Source organism: Trichoderma gamsii (assembly GCF_001481775.2).
Source record: "Trichoderma gamsii strain T6085 chromosome Unknown Scaffold_81.2, whole genome shotgun sequence".
In the NCBI taxonomy this organism is placed as follows: Eukaryota; Fungi; Ascomycota; class Sordariomycetes; order Hypocreales; family Hypocreaceae; genus Trichoderma; species Trichoderma gamsii.
The window spans coordinates 1-20398 of record NW_020171418.1 but is presented as its reverse complement, the minus strand read 5'-3'; the positions used below and the strand labels follow the sequence as shown (position 1 = coordinate 20398).

Here is a 20398-nt window from a genome sequence, read left to right as displayed (position 1 = left end):
AGAGAAAGTGTGATATCTATTTGGAATAGGTTGATTAATGAGTATAGGAATAGGCTTGAGCATAGGTGGGATAGGGGGATGGGCTTGTGATAGGGGGGGGGGGGGGGGGGGGGGGTTCACACCCAGAGGGGTTTACGTACTAACTAGCGATGTATGACCTACAAAATTCGCAGCCTCTTAAAGAGGTTCCAGACCGCAATCACATGGCTCCGCTAATATTACCTACAGTGCTGGCCACCCCTGAAGTTGGTTGCCTTCTAAGAGAGAGCCTCACCGGCAGCGGCAGCGTAAACTTTCTTATTCTCTTTCCCCGCGCTCCGTTGTCAGCTGGACGGCCTGCAACTGGTCATGCAATGAGGCTCTCTGCAGAGTCTACTGAAGTTGTTGTCCCTAAATATCAAAGCTTTCGTTACGTGTATACGTCGTAGTCTAATGCGGAGTCGGGGATATATTATGTACCCAGGAGTGACAGCGAAAAGAAGTTTCATGAGTGTAGGGGATCAATAATCTCTCGTGTCTTGGAGGGCACGATCATGCATAAGCGAGGCACATTTCAGGAAAAGCTCTCCGGGGAGGATGGCCGAGGCGACGGCCAAGGTGCATGATATCAAGAGAAAAGGGGGGAGGGGTGATGCTAAGGACAAGGCAGCACACCAACACCCACCAGGTTGTTTTCAGCTAGTCAAGGGTGATGGCATAATGAAGCCGGTAGCATTACAGTAAGGCTTTCATGGACTGTCACTTCTGGCCCATGCATTCTAAGGGGCTCATATTCATGCTCTCCTCCTTGTTAAAGCCGCTTCAGGATGCAACCTCATGACAAATTCGTTGCCACCTCCGTGGAACTGTAATTTTTCATGCGCAATCCATATGTAGGCGGTGGACTTTCCTGGATTGGTCCTTGCCTTTGATCGGGGGGGGGATCCTGTGTGCTGAGTGAACCATCCTACCCCTAAATTTGCCACATGTTGAAGCTTTCCCGATTGCCAATGCCACTCACAAGAGGCACCATTCATGCGTTTCCTAGTCAGACGCTTCACATCTCCTGAATCTGAGACCCCGATTGCCCCGTCATTCCTATGCGAGTCTGAATATTCGGCCAACGCCGTCCTACCGCGCCCTCTCTTAGTCCAACGGCTAAACCGGCAGTTCCCTGTCGTTGCAGTCACAGCGGCCGCAAGTCTCAGTTGAAGCCACGAGGCACATAATCTGCCTCACTAACATGACTCATGGCGGATTTTCTCGGGGAGGGTGGTATGAATCAAGAAGTTGCCTACTAGTCGTGGGTTCGGCCGCCCCTTAGCTATCCTAGGTGTCACTTTAGTAAAGCTCGCTGATCTCAGAGGGGGAGAATTCATAGCATAATCTAAATTCAAGACGATGCAATTCAACTAATCTCAGTATCCTTACAAGCAGAAATTTTATATGGTAGAACGAAGAGCAAAATTTGTCTGTTAATTGAGTCTTAATGCGTCAGGGGGTGTAAGAAAGCATCCCTGCGAGTAGTTCCAATTTTAGAGGGGCTGGGAACCATGACCGGGTTGTCGATATTGGACTCTGGGGCTGCGCCGCGGTCACACACCATATTCCGACACTGCTCCCGCACTACTCCGGCTAAAGCAGCAACGGCTCCGGCTCACGCACGAGAAAGGAAACTGTCCATGTCGAGATTAGGATTGTGTATTGGCCTGTTACGGGGAACCAAGTCGTAACAATGTCTAAGAATAATCCCCGCTTTAAAGTTAAACTCTTAAATTTATAGTTTAAGATACACGCCAGTCACCTTTGCATTTTATATCATAGATGATCATTATTACACCAAGTACAAACATCCAGCCTGCGGGGCATCGGCTCAACGAGTGTTGCCAATAGGTCATTATCAAAATCCTCCCAAACACCGACAGCAATTTTACAGAGCCTTGTAGTAAAGTCAAATCCTTCGCTATTGATGATATTTCCCGATAGTTTTTACACCTTTTTTTCTTTAAGCAGTTACCATAGATTTTCAACAGGATTTAAGTTAGGCGAGTACAGCGGCCAGTCTTTACAGGTAAGCCTTTTCTCTTCTGCTCAATTTTTTGATTGGTTTTACACTATTCTGTAATAATGGCATCGAAGAGTATCGACTGCGTGGCCTTGATGGCCAGCCCCGGCCCACTTCGAAGCCACCCGTTGGTCTTGTTTCGTGGCGATTGATTGCCCGGCACCAAGATATGTCATGTCGTCCTGGATGTACTCTATATCGATGTTCGGCCCAATCGTCGGCCACTGACCTCCAAGCAGTCTTCCCATGACTTAATAGATGTTCAGCTTGACTCGGTATGCAGCTCTCTGGAACCCGTGGATACACACGCGCTCCCCGTTATGTCTAAGCGTCTCGTAGTCATCCGTCCACCGTACGCTGTGTGTGGCCAGAGTCTTGTTTCGACGTGCCCTTGCCATACGCCATCCACCTGATCATGGTCCCGACCACTGTGGATCGGTCGATGCACAGCCACTGGGCGTGCTGCTCCGCGAACCACTCCATCTTCTCCACCGGAATGTCTTCAACATCCAGCCGCATATCTTGGGAAGAGTCCTCCAGGAGAGCCAATCGTAAGATCCACAGCATCGCCGCCACCGTTGCCGTAAATAACTCTGTGGGCTGGAATCCATCGCCGCCTTGCCTGATGCCCGCGGCCGCAAAGAAGCACAGCAATGCGTTCGTGTACATGGCGCCACCGACTTTGGTCTTGATGGATGCAATAAGAAACGCAAACAAACACCATACTCCTCACAGAACGCCTACATGGGCCTCAGGAAAATCGCAAAAGATCTCCAACCAGGAGTTCGCACCAAGGTAGCTTGGGCCCCAGGCCACAAGGACATACACGGCAACGAAGTGGCAGACAAACTCGCGAAGGAAGGGTCAGAGCTTCCACCACCGGTATCAAGAACAGCAACGATAACCCACATCAAGAGGTGGGCCAAGAGCGAAAGGAAACGGCTCCGGGAGCTAGACTGGGACCAGAACCGACCGCCCTACTACAGACGCTGGCGACTTGACGCCCTCCCTAAGCCCCCGGAATTCCAACTCCCAAGAGCCGTGCTTCACAGGCTCTACGCGGAAAGATCGGGACACGGGGATTTCATTGAGTACCATGAAAGATTCGGACACGACACCAGATGCACCTGCAAGTGCGGCGAGCCAAGAACACAAGGCCACTTCGTAGAATGCAGATTTGGCAGTTGGGGTGCTGAAATACAGCCGACTTTACTGGTTTAGCCCCAAATGCGATGGTTGTTTAGCAAAAGGGCTTGAGGAAGGGGCAGATGAATTACCATTACGTTAGAAATAAATTACAGGATGTTTTTTTTTTCTTTCGTTAGAAGCTAAAGTACCGTACAGTATATAAAAGTAAGTGGTGTTTAGTCATGTAATGTGAATTGGCAGAAGTTATTATATTTAGGGATGGTGTATCTACGGTTGACTATAGCGACTTCTGTCTCAAAACAAATTTCTACTACACTAACACCCTGCAATTAACCAATTAAAAAAGAGAGATTTTTACACACCTAAATAGAGCCCCATATAGTAAAAATCACACTATATACATAAAAATCAGGAATAATATAAATAGTACATATCTCCCTATAAATTACTATAAATTAGCTGCAAAAATCGCTGCAAAAATTACTGCAAATTGGCTGCAAAAATCACGTAAAAATGACTGCAAAAAGTGCTGCAAAAATCACTGTAAAAAATCACTGCAAATTGGCTGCAAAAATCGCTGCAAAAATCACTGCAAATTGGCTGCAAAAATCACGTAAAAATTGCTGCAAAAATCGCTGCAAAAATCATGTAAAAATCACTGCAAAAATCACTGCAAAAATCACTGCAAAAATCACTGCAAAAATCGCTGCAAAAGGCCTGCGAAAATCACTGCAAATTAGCTATTAAAAAACCAGTAATTTTTACAGCTAACCTATAAATATTTCTAAAGCTTTTTCTTCTTATTTTCTGTCACAACCTGGTTCACTGTGAACTGCGAATCCCTTATAAGCAGTTGGTTTCATTACAGTAATTGCTACAATAGCGATTATTGGCCTAATCTTTTGCCCTGTTGGCTTAACGGTATAACGGATCGTTACATTTTCTATAGCTAATTTAATAAATAATTTTATAAGTATTTTTCTAACTTATATTTTTTATTTCTTATTTTTAATAGTAATTTTTATAGTAATTTTTGTAGTTAATTTATAGTGATTTTTATATGATTTTGCAGTTAATTTACAGCAATTTTTTAAGTAATTTTTGCAGCCAATTTGCAGCAATTTTTACGTGATTTTTGCAGCCAATTTGCAGTGATTTTTGCAGCGATTTTGCAGCGATTTTTATGTGATTTTTACAGCCAATTTGCAGTGATTTTTGCAGCGATTTTTTGTCACGACCCAACACTTATGGTCGCGACAATGGGCCTACAGGGTAGGCGGAACCGGATCAACTTAGGACCGGGCAACCAATCAAAACCGGATCGAGAAACAACTTCTCGATCCACCACAAGATCGATAAAACAAACAACGATCCTCAACCAGATCGAGGAACATTCCCTCGATCCCGTCCAGACCAACTGGATATATAAGTTCACTTCTCCACGCTCATTTAGATAACTTAGATAGCCAGTTGTTAACACAGAATCAAGATTGCAACACGCTCTGCACTGCTTACTATCTGGTGACATTTGTTATTACTGTTTACATTGCCCGAAGATCTCCTGATCGCTCCGCCAACATAAACCCAGAACTGAACTCTAGGTTTGTCCCTTGGGAAGCCCTCGTATTACTAACTATCTAGTGTACGGTTCGTCACATTTTTGCAGTGATTTTAATGTGATTTTTGCAGCCAATTTGCAGCGATTTTTACGTGATTTTTGCAGCGATTTTTGCAGGCCTTTTGCAGCGATTTTTGCAGCGATTTTTACGTCATTTTTACAGCGATTTTTGCAGTGATTTTTGCAGCCAATTTGCAGCGATTTTTACAGTAATTTCTATAGTTAATGCTATATAGGTATATAGTTTGAATAAAAATTATATACACTGTACTAAAGAATTTTTAATAAATAAAAATGGGCCTAAAATAAGTATCTAAATTTTTAATTGGTTTAATTTTTCAGTAGGGTATCCCTAGTAATAAAAAAGTCAACGCACTGTGTTTTGAGACAGAAGTCACTATAGTCAACCGTAGTATCAAGCATCCAAGCAGGCGTATCCAGGCAAGATTATCCGAAAACTTGGAGCAGACTATGCCAGCGAAAATTCGCCAGAGGTGTTTGGTCGAAATTCTCGGAAAATCCCCGCCATGGAGTCTTCCTAGACCGGGATTCGTCGTCTTTCTCGAGCGGACGTTGGCGAAATATCCGAGACGGTGATTATTCGACGATTTCGGCTAGGCGTTTGATTCCCCGGCTTGTTGAGGCCAGTTTAGGTCCCCAAGCTCGGACGGGTCTTAAAATAGGCCTACTGCCAAGAATATGGGCTGTCCAATCATGACTTTATGATTTTAGGCACTGCCCGTATCTTATCGTAATCTTATCGTAATCTTATCCGCCTATGGCGAAATATTGTGGCTATTCTAAACCCAGTTGGCCCAGGCAACGAAGGGCGACCAGATGCTCCCCAATCAGACTCTGCCCACAGTAACACCTCGGCTGAAGCAAGCCACTATTAACATGTTGTGATGAAGCACGAGTAGAAGTGTAGGGAAAAACACCACAGGGCGTCCTTGCTATGACCGCTGTCACGAACACCACCGCCATCGAGGGCGAAAAGTTAACTGGGCCTTGCTATGGTCGTAATGAGCCGTCCAATGTTGCGAGTGGAGAGGAGGAACTATGCGTGAATGGGGTTAGAGAACAGCTGAGGGCTTTAATCTCCCTTAGGAGGCGCTAGGTATACAGTACCTTTTGATTTATATGAGACTTGGTTGAATTCGATGGGCAAGGAATGATTAGGGAGTTCGAGTGAACCTATTTGTCAGGGTTCAAGCCCTCAGACAACTTTTAAAACCTATAGTGATCCCAAAGTGCTCGCTGACCCAAATATCATCCAAAATTGCTTTGGTTTTCAGCCCTATTCCAAAACGACCCAATTTTCCAGTGATGTCCTGAGCTTCACTCAACGCAAACGTCTCAATAGACCCTGTGTAGAGAAACTTGTCCAACCGTTTTCGTGTTCTTCTAGCTCTGTCGGATTGGTAGCCCCACGTATTTCCTCTGGCTTTACCATATGTGATATCTTTCTGGAAGGGCTTTAAGGCCGGCGGTGTCGGCGCTGGCTCATCCTCCCAACGGTCCTTCAGGCCTAACTCGGGTGCTCGGTGAGTGTTGTGCTCGGACGGATTAACCGAATTCATGTCGCCGCCAACCAGCTCACCACAGATTCTCTGCCCCTGAGGCGAGTCGCTTTTCAGCAGCGCTGATACTTGGACGAGTTAGCGAAAACGGAGCTCTTTTCCTGTGTAGAGTGACTCAAGGTGCGTTGTGCATAGGCGAAGTGCCCGTTTTGATGCTTCGGGGCCATGGACCTTGAACACGGGAACGTCAACCACAAGGGCATCTCTCTCCATTTCAGAGACTAAGGGGATACGGAAGCAGCTTGATATTGGCAAATTCCGCGAAATCATCATAAGAGTAAAATATCGACTGTGTATGCAGTCGGGTTTCTCGTCAAAGGATTCATTGTCTGCACCATCGAACTATGGTGGCTCTGTATTCGGAGAGGACGAAGTTTTGTTGAGTCCACTTGTTCTCCAGGATGACTTCTAGTGATTCTTGGCGGAGTTCTTGGAAAAGTACCCCGAGGTTGTGAGGTTCTGGGCCAAGCATGGTCCGCAAATAGGCGATGGCGGCGGAGGCACGAGCGACGGTGGCGGGAACCGAGAAAAACAAGTTCCAGGATGCAATTTTAAGGACATCTCCCCGCCTAAGTGTTCTGACTTCATTGTTAAAAGGTGTCCAAGATGAAGATTGGACGTTATATATCTGTGGCTGGAGGAAGTTGGGGCTGGTCTGTTGGTCGATGAGAGACTGTGGTATGGATGTCTTAGTAACTCTGTCGTCCACGAACTCGAAGGACCCTGACATGGCGTCGAGATATAAATCGTTGAATTCAAAGTCAGAGAGGTCGTGGACGTTGCGGAAATCACCTTGCGGAAATCGCCTTGTTTGAGCATGAAGTATGTGCATAACGGCAAAGAACGCTTCTTCATTCCAGTCGTTGGCATTTACATAAAATGAAAAGCAATCTTTTCGGAGGTAGATTCCTTCCAGTTGTTGGCTATCAGATGAAATAATCAGACGCTTATCGTATATGTATTGATCGATCTTAATACTTACAGTACCATCAATCTATCATACATTTCCCTCGTTTCTAGATCGGCATACTTCTGCACGTCTTGGTGCTCGAGCGCTATGCCGCATTCGGGGCATCCAATTTGTTCCCATGGTTTGCTGGAAAGCTCCGTTTTTATGGCGAGTGTTATACACGGCAGGCACGTTGTCGGTGTATGGGTGCACTTTCGAGAAATTTGTGACGTAGGGAATTGCGTTGATGATTTGGTTTCGGCGCAAACACTGCAATCTTTTGCCATCTTGATGATGACTCGATTATATTATGCTGACTCGATTATAAACAAGCAGTAGGCAAAGCTGAACGCAGCTAGGCGACTTGCAAGAAGTTTTGTTGTTAGTGCAAGATGGAAGAACGAAGCCTGGGCATGATTACAGACTTAATAAGGGAGAGGGGGAATGTCTGAGCGGGGTTGCGGCTTAGTCAACCATGAATGCTACTGTGGAATGCGGGTTCATTATCATTATTGCAAGCAGTTTAACAGCTCTGCTATACTGATTTATTATGCTTGATGGTGGCTTGTATCAGTTCTTTTATAGTCTAGACTTACTAGTCCATCTACATCTCACAAGTAGCGATGACTTTGGTTGCGTTGACCGGCGTGGCTTTTAGTACTGCGTGATGTCAGCCGCAAAACAGCATTTGAATCGCTTGTGTTTCTGCGAAGCAGGGAGGATGATTGATCCGTTTCCGGCTCTGAGTATCATACTATAAGGTATCAGTTTCTATGGTGGTTGAGGCGGGTAGATATGGGGTACATTTTCATTGGCCTTTTGCGGAATAAAACATTGAAGATCCACCTATAAGGAAGTTGTCACGTCATTTCTCGAAATTAGTAAAAGATGCGTCCGCAACCGGTAAGTAAATCTATACGGAAGAAGCAAGAATAATGTCTACAACGGGCAACAGTGAAGTATATGGGTTTTGAAGCTGTGAATTGAGATTCTGTTACTTCAGGTCTGAAAGGTCTTGAAAAAAATAGTAAATGGTAACAATTCGATAGCACAGAATAATAGCTGGCAAAATGTTAGTAGTATGACGTATACTAAACACCTACGATACTTCCACGTAATGAATTAACTTCGCCGTTTCTGAATTAATCCTAGTCTACTGCTCCCACAGGCAAGCTTTCACTCTAAACCTTATTCAAAAGTCCTCTAACAAACCTAGATTGTTGTGGTTGAGGATTAGTCCAGTGGGAATTTATCACTAGTTGAAGGTCGCTTTCGTTCCCTATTGTCTTGGACCTCTGTACGCGTTTTGCGACGCAGATTGTACTGCACTCAACGTCAGGTGCAAGGCTTTGATCAGAGCCTCCATTGTGCCTGGCCTCTCCAGTCTAAATAGAGACGAGATCATTCAGTCAAGACCATCTAGACCATGAAGGCCAAATGAGGCGATTGCTATTATGCCTGACGTCTAGATGGAAGCTAATGAATTCGGTGGATCTATTTTGTTATGCTTAATTATCGGACCACCACGGCACCGGCGGGCTAAGGCCAGCCCGGGGGTTCTCCCAAGGCTTAGTGACATATTTACCCGGGTGGTTAACTATCAATTGGTAGGGCATGACTAGTCAACTAGCTACCTTCCTTCTTACTGTATTTCTTAGAGCATCATGAGAGATGTTCTTATTTTGCTATTTTTTTTTTGTAGAGGGAAAGCTCGCCTGTGAGAATAGTAGACCTTCATCGATCACTACTACAAACTACAGACTATAGACTGTCGAAGAATTAATATGGTATCTAGGTTTATGTATAGTAATTTAAATCGATACATATTGTAGATAGATATTTCCTAATCTATATTCTAATATTTAGAGCAGTATTGATACGTTATGTAAAGGTACTTCATCCATGTATAAATATCAGGTTTTTAGCGGCCACGTCAACCGTTGCCTTTTTTACTAGCCTAAAAGCTCAAACCCCGCCTTTCACATCTAATAACATATGTAGAAAACAAACGGCAAGAACGCGTTCAGCAACCATGGATACCGAAATCGACCAAACGACGCTTGATTTGATACTCCAGCTGCAGCTGCAAGATACTCAAATTTTGATTAAAGGAAAGCAGCGAGAAGGCGAGCAATCCGACGCCGAGCTTGCAGCAGAGCTGTATAAGCAAGAGCTCGAGTCATTTCCCTCATTTTGTTATGACCGCATCATGAGCCGCAGTATCGCTCATGCGGTTTTGAAAGATGGTGAATTAATTAGTGACCATGTCTTCAAAGAGAAACAGGCAGCGCGTGACCGAGAGTTTGCTATACATGGCGAATATCCGGAAGAGATATCGCGCATAGCCACCCCGGAAACATTCATGGATGAAGAGATGATTAAGAAGCTTACAGCGCTCTACATTGGGAATCACCAGCCTCTGATTGTCGGAGAACCTTCGTCAAGCCGGGCAACTCCGACTGTTGCATCGGCTGCCGCCAACGAACAGCGACACTGTGTCTCTTGTATGACAGATGTCCCATTCTTCGAAACTGTGCAGTGTCCCTGCTTGCATGAATACTGTCGCAGATGCATAGCGAACTTGTTTAAAGCGGCAATGAATGATGAGTCACTATTTCCTCCTCGTTGCTGTAGCCAACAGATACCTCTCGGCCTTAATCAGATTTTTTTGCCTGGAAAGCTGGTTGGGCAATATCGAGCAAAGGAGCTAGAGTATGCTACGAAAGATAGGACATACTGTCACCTACCGAATTGTTCTACATTTATTCCTCCAGTCTTTATCAAAGGGGATATAGCGACATGCCCAAAGTGTCAGAGCGAGACTTGCTCTATCTGCAAGAGTCCGTCTCATAATGATAACTGTCCTCAAGATACGGCAACATTAGACCTTCTTGGCATTGCGGCAGAAAATGGCTGGCAGAGGTGTTACTCATGCTACAGGATAGTCGACTTGATCACAGGATGCAATCATATCAGTAGGTTTCAATGCCCCTTCGATATTGCTCTGCTAATAGGTATACTGTTAGCTTGTCGCTGTGGAGCTCAGTTTTGTTATGTTTGCGGAGTGAAGTGGAAAGATTGTAGCTGTGACCAGTGGGATGAGCATAGATTGCTCGATCGAGCGAATGCTCTTGTAGATCGAGACGCAGGCGGAAGACTAATGGAGGAGGCAGATCGTGCTGTTCGTGTGGAGCACGAAAGATATAATCTTGTTGAAAACCATCAGTGTTCACATGAAAGGTGGAGATCCCGAAATGGTGCTTTTCAGTGTGAAGAGTGCCGTGACCGACTGCCCCAATTCATATATGAATGCCGCGATTGTCGAATTCTAGCGTGTCGGAGGTGCCGATACAACCGGCTCTGAGTAACATACATTAAGCTTTTGTTATATAGTCTTTGAAATATTGATATAAAAGAAAATCATTAAATCATATGATTCTAATATCCAGCTGAGGATTCTTTTTTTTTTTTTTTTTTTTTTTTTTTTTATTGGTATATTAGCAGATGGGCCACAGGCGGCTGGACGGACAGATAAATAGACATGTAAATAGAAAGCAGGTAAATAAGCAGATAAATAAGTATTATTTCTGGAATATACCTAATAACCTATGACCGAGCTAAAATGATGTAGTATTTATGGTTGAAACTGTTCCAGCTTTCATTATTATCTAAACCGATGAAGGGGCTGCTCTACTAATACCCTATGCGCTTATGCTTTATCGATAAGAAGCGCCTGATCTTCTAAATCGATGGCGCTCGGCCGCAGAGATCAGAGCATCGTTGTAACCATGTTTGCCGCCAATAATGATGGCTTTTTCTTTAAACCTACGCTAAACGTTTTTGCATTAAATCTCCAAATCCAGTGTTTCGGTTGATGCTACCACCGTTAGTACCGATATTAGCATCATATCGCAGAGCGGGGCCCCAAGGCGGCTCTCGAGACAACAGTTCGTTGTGGCGTAATGGTCTATCACTCTCTAGTCTTATTCAATTTTAATGAACTACAATGCTTCATGACGCCGCCTCAGCATCTGAAAGTTGGGAAATTAATATATCTACAGGCGTGAAATCAGTCGTAATTAGCCATAGCACAGTTTTGGGATCGTTTTTTTTTTTCTTTTTTGTGTTGCGGATGGTTATTGTGGCCGTGGATTGGGAGTTATAGCCATGTTGCGGTAATAGATAGAAATATTATTGAACTATTTCGCTAACCTATGTCCGCGCTAAACTGAAGTAGTATTTTCTATTGAAAAAGTCCGGCTTTTATTATTTAGGATAGATGAGAGAGAGGCTGCTTCATAATAGAAAACATTAATACTCCATGGACTTATGCTTTATCGTTAAAAACCAACTCTACCCCGATCTTCTAATTAAACTCTACCCCTGCCATAGTCGGTCATACAGGGTTAAATAAATCAACTCTACTAGAGTTGAGAGCGAGGAAAGAGGAGGAGTGAGAGAAGCAACAGTGTCGCAAACGGAGGCGACGAGGTTTCGATGATGATGCAATGACCGACCATTTGTCACCATTCCCCAATCGCTACACTTTTGTGTGTGCTGGGACTTGCGTTTTGGTTGGACCTGTCGACAAATCCGGTAGCAGGAATGATCTCTGCCGAGTTGCAGGTATTGTTAGCAGCCACCTGGACAAAGGCAATGCAGTACAGGAGCAGGATGGAGTGTTTGTGGGTCTGCTGCTCACGATACCAACTTTTGAAGCTTACGCTATATATTTGCATGTAATCCCAATGACGGCAAGGTGTGAAAGGACATCCTTGCCAGGATCAAATATCAGATGCATGAACGGTTCTCAAGCATAATTGGCTGTCAAAATTGTGATTGCATGGTACAACTTGATGGATTCCTAAACTTCCTGACATTGGTCGAGCCGTTACCGAGTCCCGCTTCGAAAAGCACTTCCGTCTTAATGCATGCCACCTGCAATCTCGGCTCATCCTCGAAAATGGCGGGTAGCCCGTTACGAGTCTTGTTGCACTTTGCACCGCATCGCTCCGGGTGTCCGCGATATTCGGCGACAGCTCGAGGACATACAAAAACCTTTGAACTCCCCAAGGCATATGAGAAATCGAACTTGGTGTTGGCATTCACAGTATTAAAGTGTCTCGGTAGTGCCTGGAAGATATTGCTGCCACCAAAGATATCGATGCTGTATCGAACTCTGACGGCAGCCAGATAACGCTCGTTCTGGATCCAATCCTCCAACTTGGAGATACCAAAATATTTTGCCTCGCCGAGGAGAGCCAGATACATTGCGTAATCATGAGACTGCGTGGTGACGTTGAAGAACAGCGGAGGATTGCCCCTCCGAAGATAGCGGAGAACGTGTTCGAACAGGGTTGGATCCGCATCCACAAAGTACGAGCCATCTTCGTCAGCGTCGTTCCAGCTACCGGAAAGACGAGCACGAAAATACACGCTTTCGCCAACGAGCGTATTACGGGTCGTAGTAAATCGCCGCTCGCCGACCTGTAGCGTGTCATGCTGGCTGTGCTGCTGTTATATTCCGAAGGAAAGGCCATGATCTAATATCTCTGTCGAAAGGACTCCTTTAGTGAAAGATGACGGATGTGGATGCTATATACAAGCTGGTCCACAGCACTATATTTGACATTTTATTGATTGAGATATCATCTCGCTCGCATGAATCACGCCACGCTCAGCATTAGGTAACGCAGTGATCTATTTCGGGCCGTCTTTCGCCCGTACAGGGTATAATTAGAGTTTGACTATCTCATGGCTCTTACATACTAGGCTGACAGAAACTGCTTTGTAGGGGCCATAGATGCCAACTATGAAAATGTAAAACCATCTCGACTCTCACTAGCTCACGAGGGCTGTGCTCTCTGTGCTCTTCATGGGGTATTCTTGTGCAGGGGACAGTTAATCACTGGTGGACTTCCATTTGGCGTCGGACACAAAAACACGCCAATTCACATATAGAGAAATTGTTATATAGAAAAACTAGCATTTAATGTTTGGGCAGTCTACAAATGCACTCTTCAGGTTGGGCTATGATGGAGACTGCTAAATCCCCATCAACTTAATCAAGTGCATCCTATGGGATTATTAGGCTGCAGGTGGCCTACAGCTGTGGGCGGCCTACCGTGTAAGCCGCAAAATTCGCAGGCCTCGTGTTAGTCAATGGTTGGGTAATGGCACACTGATACGAAGTTCAACGTAAGGTATTCGAATAGATTATGAGGGGGATAATGTACAAGAAACCTGGGTAGACGGGAGATTCTCATACTACCCATTGATTGCGTCTGCCAATCAACGTCCGTCTCCTTCCTCATCGTGGAGGGTACGTCTCCACTTGAATCGAAGTAAGACGCCGCACGCGACAGGAATTTAGTTTCTTATGATCGTTGGCCACCCACTTCAAAGTAACCAGGATTCGCAGCTCCCACTTCGCACCAGCCTGAGTATGGAGTACGCACTTTGACGTGACCAAGAGTCGTATTGGACTTTACATCATTATATTTCAGTAAGATCTATCAGGATAAGCACTCTCAAGAAGAGTCTATCTCGTCGATCTCACTTTCGACAGAAACCCCATTCCCACTATAATTAAGGGATTCCTATTTAACCGTATTAAAGTCTCCAGTCCGTAATGTACACCCGCTACTATCATAACTAACGCGGTCAGAACCGTGGTTTTCTTCTATATCATTTATTTGTGCTCTCTTTTACATCCTGTGCATATTAACACGTCATACTTAACAATTAAGTATTTCTGTGACAGCCGGCTGCGATATACATCTGATATTATATATACCGTTTACTGGTGGTAGCTATCTGTAAAGAGTAGCCGAGAACCAAATTGCAAACCGTAGGACCATATTATTGCCGAGCAGCAGCAAATTGTAGCGAAGACTTCTCCTTTCCACGTTTCTGAACAGAAAAATGGTGCTAGAGATTGGAATCCACAAACACGAAGAAATAGAGAGGATTACAAGGCCTTCGGCAGGGCTAGATTGACCACAAGATGCAATAAACGTCCAGGAGACCAAAATTGCCGGCATCGTCCCCCCGCAAGTCATTTTAATTCCATCAGCTTTTTCGCGTAGTATAGAAAAAGGAGTCCAATAACTTGAAAGTAAAACCCGAGGCGTACTCCAGTTCCGTATAAATCTGAAGCCGCTTGTTCGTCTCTAATACTGCCCATTGCGTTATATTGTTTCTGCTTTTTGTACGATTATTCCGCAATTTCCAAAAGGTCATATGTTAATACAAGTATATTTGACAGACAAGTATTCCTACTGTTTTCTGTGAAGCTGTTATATGTTTGCAGCAGAAATGGAATTAGTCTCCCCACGGAGGTAGAAGTGGAGTTACATGCATACAACAGCGGCGAAGTTCCGGCGGAGGGTGGAACAAACAATCTCCAGTGCCACAGACGCGATCAAGTTTATACAGAGGCAACACTCAGTCAATCACACCGCCCAATCCAGGAAGGTTGAGAGCGGCGACGAAGATGCTCCTGATCGGGTGATTCCGACGTTCTTCCTCGACTTCCTTGCCATCCTGGGCAAACCCGGCGAGGCCGTCTCCAAGGCTACCGATAGCCATCCTCTCTATTCCATCAGCATCTCCTTCAAGGACTGGGCAGCTCCTTACTCCGGCAAACACCTCAATGCTGCCTTGTCCTTTAGCTTGACCGGACGCACATTTAAGATTAGAGCCGATGGATTGGGGATGACGTGGTTTATTATCGTCGCCCCTGATCCCAGAGGAGCGACATTTGGTGATGGCCGGAGGGAAGATGAAGGGGAAGACACAGATGGTGAACCGGACCGGCCAAACGGCCGATCAGAACGTCAAAACGGAAGGGGGACCGGACCCGGAGAGCGGGCCAAGCCAAAAGGAACGGCGCTCAAGAGCTGGCGCGCAAAGAGGTTTATCGAGTACTTCCACAAATGCGTCAGCAGCACCATATTGGGAAGGGGGATCGAGGAGTCGTGGCGCCTGTGGAGCCAAGAGACGGCACAGATCTCCCTGACTGACTGGGCAGCCTTGCAAAGGGCGCTTGTATCCGGATAATCGTGGAGATGAGTGTTCAGGATAGGTTCTGGGCAGGGACCCAGCTGGCATTCCACTCGTACGGGTATGGGGGTAACGTTTCGATTGAGGTGTGCTGGATTTGCCGGAGCCTGCTGCTGTCGACACGAGCCCTGCGGCCTGTCCAGTCACGTATAGTTTTCCCGTATTCCCAAGCTCCTATTTCCCAAGCAAATGTCGCTTCTGTTGTCCCAAATTCTAGTCCTTCCATTTGTTGCAATTTATTTCCAATAATCCAGTATAACCCTTGCAAGGTTGTTTGTCGCGTTCATTTTTCAATTTTCCAAGAAAAAAATTTTGGTATGTTTCCATCGTCCAGGAGCTGGAGAAGACTCGGAGGGATGACGATGACGACGGTGACAATAATAATAATGACAATAACGATGATTACGATAATGATGATTACGATAACTATGATGAAGATAATGAAGGTGATGGTAATAACGACCATGGCGAGGACATTGTTAATAACAATGGCAATATATCAGGGATGCAAGATGACATCGTCACCGCCCATGGCAGTGGTCCCGCTGGATCTGAACAAGAGAATGAGAACTCACAAGACGGGCATGAGAGGAGAACTGGTGCGAATTCCAGACCTCCGGTTAACCTGCGCCGGGAACAAACAGCACCAGAGAGAGATCCCGATGGTGGAGCGGCGAGGCTGGTCCATTACGCCGAGACCGCACCCGGCCTACGCCAGCTGGGCTTGACCGTTGATGCTATTTTTGACCTTAACACTATAGACAGCATAGCCTATGCCCTCGCCGCCGATATCAACTGTCTCGGCAATGGAGAGCCGAGTTGCCTGCTTGCAGACTTCAAGGAGGTCGACGATCAGTACAAGGACCGCAAGCTCGCCAATCTCACGCACTACGCGCTGGGCTTTAACCCTCGGCACGGTAACTTCACATCATGCTTGCCCCCCGACTTCATAGACAACGTGCTACGGACGGTGTGCTCTAACATGAGTTGCGAGAACGACAACGCCGACATAGTTACGCCCGGCTACTTCCAAGGCTACTCCAACATCAAGAAGACGGTGCGGTTCAACCCACAGGATCTCCTCGCAAGCCAGGCCATTGCTACTGCCGCGCTGTCCCTGCCAGTCTCGGGACCGGGCATTACGCCTGCGGCGAAGAAGACGCAACAAAAGCTGCTAGACCAACTGACGGGTGAAAATAGCCCGGAGGCCAGGTTTCGTACAATCCCCTTTGTGCGGGAAGCAAGCCGGCTTGAACAGTGCATCGAGGAGGGCGAGTACGCATTCAGGATGGAGCAGGTCATCACCATCTCCGTGTCCCAGCTGCTCCCAGAACACCGCACCATGCCCATGGTGCTGAGGCCGATGACGCAGCTGATCAGCTTCTTCCTTACGGCGCAGAAGGAGTACACTCAGGTGCTCAGAATATTCGACCCCGAAGCGTTTCCCGGAGTGCTGTGCGCATACGCCAGGCTCTTCGAGCTCATCGCGGCCTCGATGCTCGCCCAGTTCAAGCGTGGGGGGAAGGCAGGGCTCACGGTGGAGCTGGGAGAAGCCATGGCGGCTGTTGATCGACTGGGGAGCTTCTGCTTTACTGGCGACAAGAGGGTGCTACCAAGCACGGCCTTCAGGTATCTGGGCACGATGGAGAGCATCAGGAACCATGCGTTCCCCTACATCGACCCGGGGAGACTGAACATGGCCGGCCAGGGGAGGATGAACTTAAAGAACTGGCCGGGTGTGCAGAACCGCCGAGTGCACCTCCTACAGGCCGCGTCTTTACAGTACCACTACGGAAAGCAAGTGGCGGCAGGCCGGGAATCTGAGGCCAGGGTCCAGCTTCTGTCACAGGATGCCTATGCTGCGGTGGAGTACATAGAGGAGGTCTTCCGTAGTCACTTCGTGCCCGAGATGCGGCAGTTTTTCGCAGGGAGGATCCGGAGGCTTCTCCAGAAGCGGGGACGCAGAGTCGAGCTTTCAGACGAGCAACGGGAAAAGCTCCAAAAGGGTCGCCTATGCCTTGATGACTGGGAGGCCGCGGGTCAGAACGGCACAGCCGCGTTCAGCTCCGAGTAAGTACAATTACCTAGATATCCAAGCATCATCCATACCACCACAGCAAAAAGCCACTGCCGGGCCCTAAGCGGCAGCATATGCAGATGCAGATGCAGATGTAGAGAGCTAACTAGCAATGTGTACGTAGGAGATTTAGCAGTATCGTAGCGGAAATCAACGACGCCCTAGATGAAGGGCAAGGCCAGCTGAAGGAGGCGATTACAAGTGACAAGCTGGAGCAAGACAGATATGTCGATCACATCCTGGAAGCTCTCCAATCTAGTAACGACAAGGCAATGGATAGGACCCTCAGCTCGAAGAACATGACGTGGCTGGCCGTGCTGAGTTCTCTCTTCCGGCAGATGTACAGCAAGGGAAATCCGGAAAAGTCAACCGAGCAGAGGCGATATCACATCGGGTCGGCGCTCAGACGCGACCGCGTCGAATGGGTTCTGGGGAACTCCCGCGGGACCATCACGGCGACGATTGCCCAAAGGGTGCTGCCGTCAATGGAGAAGAGCTCGTTGGTCGGCTGGGCCATGAATCTACATCCTGGGAGTCTGAAACGGAAAGCCGTCGAGTCGGAGATCGCGCGGGAGAGCAAAAGATAGGGCCAAGGAGACCTGTATCGACTTTGGGTGCACGTTTCCCCTCAGCGGCGGTCTCCCAGACGGGCTCGAGCGCGGCTTCAAACAACTGCTGGAGAACCCGGGCCACATGAAGGCGCCTCACGCAGGGCTCACCAACCACTACAAGAAAGCGCACCGCTTGCTGGAAGAGCTCCAGGCAAGGCCCGAGGTCGGGCTCCTCTGCATGCTGGCCTTGACAGTGGGCATGACATCAGATATGGTCGTGTACAACGTGCCCAGGGGAAGAAGCCAGGACGAAGTCGTCGGTTTCGCCATCGCCGGCAAGAAGGTCAAACAGAAGAGGGGAAGGACGCGGGCGGCCCTGCTGGCAATACGGATGCTGTGGTTCCTCGAGCCGGACCAGTTCGTGTGGAAGAAGGCGCGAGGTCAGGAGAAGAGAGAGGAAGAGGCAACAATGTATAGCACGCAGTACGTGCGCGAGGCGACAGGTAAGCTATGTTGAAGGCATGAAAGCAACTGAATTGACCTTCAATTCGCTGACGGGCCATCTCCTCGGTCCACAGAACAATACAGGATAACGAACAACATGCTTGCGACATTGGGTTGGATTGATAGCAGGGGCAATGAGCTGAACGCGAAGTCAGAAATGCTCCGGATAGCAAGCCAAGAAACGCTGCGGGCGCGACTACGGCTGCTGGGCAGTCTGATGAGTAGGCCGGCGGATTTCATCAGAGAGGTGTTCCAGAACGATGATCCGAAGTGGGTTGATCAGTGCAGGGCCATTATCAAATGAGAACGCCAGGACGAGGATACCTTTTCAAGTAATATAAAGCGTAAGTTACTCAAGCAAAATAAACTACGTATATGTATAAAGGCAGAAGCCAAGCATATTGCAGGTTTCTTTTTAACTTCAAGCCCGGCTCTTTACTTAAGGTTAGTTTTCACGAAAAACCGTAGTGAAGCAAGAGACCATATTGTAAGAGCAGAAACTGGATGATAAGGGCTTCTGCGCTTTAATGAGATGAAAGCTAAGATTCAGAATATACACGTGCTATGGGTTCATAGATGCCGTTTTGGACTTTCCACCGGGCGTAATAAATGAATGAATGAATGAATGAATGTAATAATATACAACTGAAAAGGTTTTCCCAAAAGTACTATACCCAGAGCCTATAATAATAGATTTTGTAACATTACCAAGTAATAGTAATAGTACAGCTTATAACCTTTTTTTTATCTTTGTTAACAGTAATTGTACAAGATGCGTTTAGTCCTGCAAATCTCAAAGACCTAAAATTTCCATTTGAGCTCAAAGCTGTGCGAAGATCACTGTAGCATGTTTCCATAATACTCTTGACTTCATCTTCTGGCCAGTTATCAACAAGAAGAAGATCAGGATCACTGCCTTCGGGATTAAATGGACCGTCAAGTGTTATAATAAAAGAAGGCATTGTAGATATTGAAGTTTCAATTTCTGGTCAAGTTAAATATAGGGTTGGCTTAGAAACTTTTCTATATGTTAGTAAAAATAATATAAAACAAATCAATACTTATTTGAACAAAGGCGAACCTGTATGTAAAGTGTTAAATTTGTTATACATTAGTTCAGTTGAGCATATTGTAAATATCTTTAGCAGTTGAATTTGTTTTACAACCTTGGGAAGTCATTTGTAGCAGCTTTAGTCTTTTTTATACTATTAGCTTATGTATTAAGGTATTTATTATTACGGGTAGTATTGATTTAATCAACCCTTGTATGACCCACAATGTCGGGGGTAGAGTTGATTTAAAAGGACCGGGAGTAGCCTATGTATTTAAGTGACACGAGAATAAGAAATCTTCTTTCGCATCGATAAAGTTTGCTCGCCTTCTTTCACTCTATTAGAAGATTCCTATCTTTCAAGGTATTATAGATAGGAGGCGAATAGTTCATTCTAAGGCAATTGATTTGAAGATTTGGAAGTTACTCTCTGACATTTGCAACTTCAAACGTGAATAGCGAGCTCAACGTGGAGGCTGTATCCAGGTAGACGGCAATAGACTACTCACATTAAACCATTCTTTAGTCATCATTATCCGTCCATCGATGTATTGAGCCAGCTTATTCCATGGGGAGCCATAATCCATTCTCCAGTACAGGCACCATATCGGAAGTGGGGGAGCCTTCCTCGCTCCAATGATGTCTTAACCACAATTTCACATCCTGTATTTCATCAATCTTCTCAAAAAAGCCCTTTAGCTGATACAAGATACAGTCAATCCACCAAATATGTCCTGAGAAGTTAGTACTATCATCAGGTAATCGGACTAAGACTCACCAAGCTGATTAATGAGTCTATATCTTGTTGACC

General features: G+C 46.3%; 5 protein-coding genes across 5 annotated transcripts; 2 read left to right on the top strand and 3 right to left on the bottom strand.

Moving 5' to 3' along the window:
- Positions 1-2383: 2383 nt before the first annotated feature.
- Positions 2384-2713, bottom strand: TGAM01_v210974 (hypothetical protein; the record flags this gene model as incomplete). Its single annotated transcript, XM_018810742.1, has 1 exon — positions 2384-2713. One exon carries the CDS (start codon positions 2711-2713, stop codon positions 2384-2386), a length of 330 nt encoding a protein of 109 aa, XP_018656051.1.
- A 4000-nt stretch (positions 2714-6713) lies between these two features.
- On the bottom strand, positions 6714-7627 carry TGAM01_v210973 (hypothetical protein; the record flags this gene model as incomplete). Its single annotated transcript, XM_024550943.1, has 2 exons — positions 6714-7314; positions 7374-7627. The coding sequence occupies 2 exons, from the start codon at positions 7625-7627 to the stop codon at positions 6714-6716; spliced, it is 855 nt and encodes a 284-aa protein (XP_024404312.1).
- Positions 7628-9372: 1745 nt separating this feature from the next.
- On the top strand, positions 9373-9916 carry TGAM01_v210972 (IBR finger domain-containing protein; the record flags this gene model as incomplete). Its single annotated transcript, XM_018810745.1, has 2 exons — positions 9373-9844; positions 9909-9916. 2 exons carry the CDS (start codon positions 9373-9375, stop codon positions 9914-9916), a joined length of 480 nt encoding a protein of 159 aa, XP_018656054.1.
- Positions 9917-12167: 2251 nt separating this feature from the next.
- TGAM01_v210971 (hypothetical protein) lies at positions 12168-13217 on the bottom strand (the record flags this gene model as incomplete). The annotated part of the gene is made up of 2 exons (XM_018810746.2): positions 12168-12827; positions 13191-13217. The coding sequence occupies 2 exons, from the start codon at positions 13215-13217 to the stop codon at positions 12168-12170; spliced, it is 687 nt and encodes a 228-aa protein (XP_018656055.2).
- A 1479-nt stretch (positions 13218-14696) lies between these two features.
- Positions 14697-18549, top strand: TGAM01_v210970 (hypothetical protein; the record flags this gene model as incomplete). Its single annotated transcript, XM_024550942.1, has 4 exons — positions 14697-15256; positions 16017-17474; positions 17606-18015; positions 18065-18549. 4 exons carry the CDS (start codon positions 14697-14699, stop codon positions 18547-18549), a joined length of 2913 nt encoding a protein of 970 aa, XP_024404311.1.
- Positions 18550-20398: the final 1849 nt, after the last annotated feature.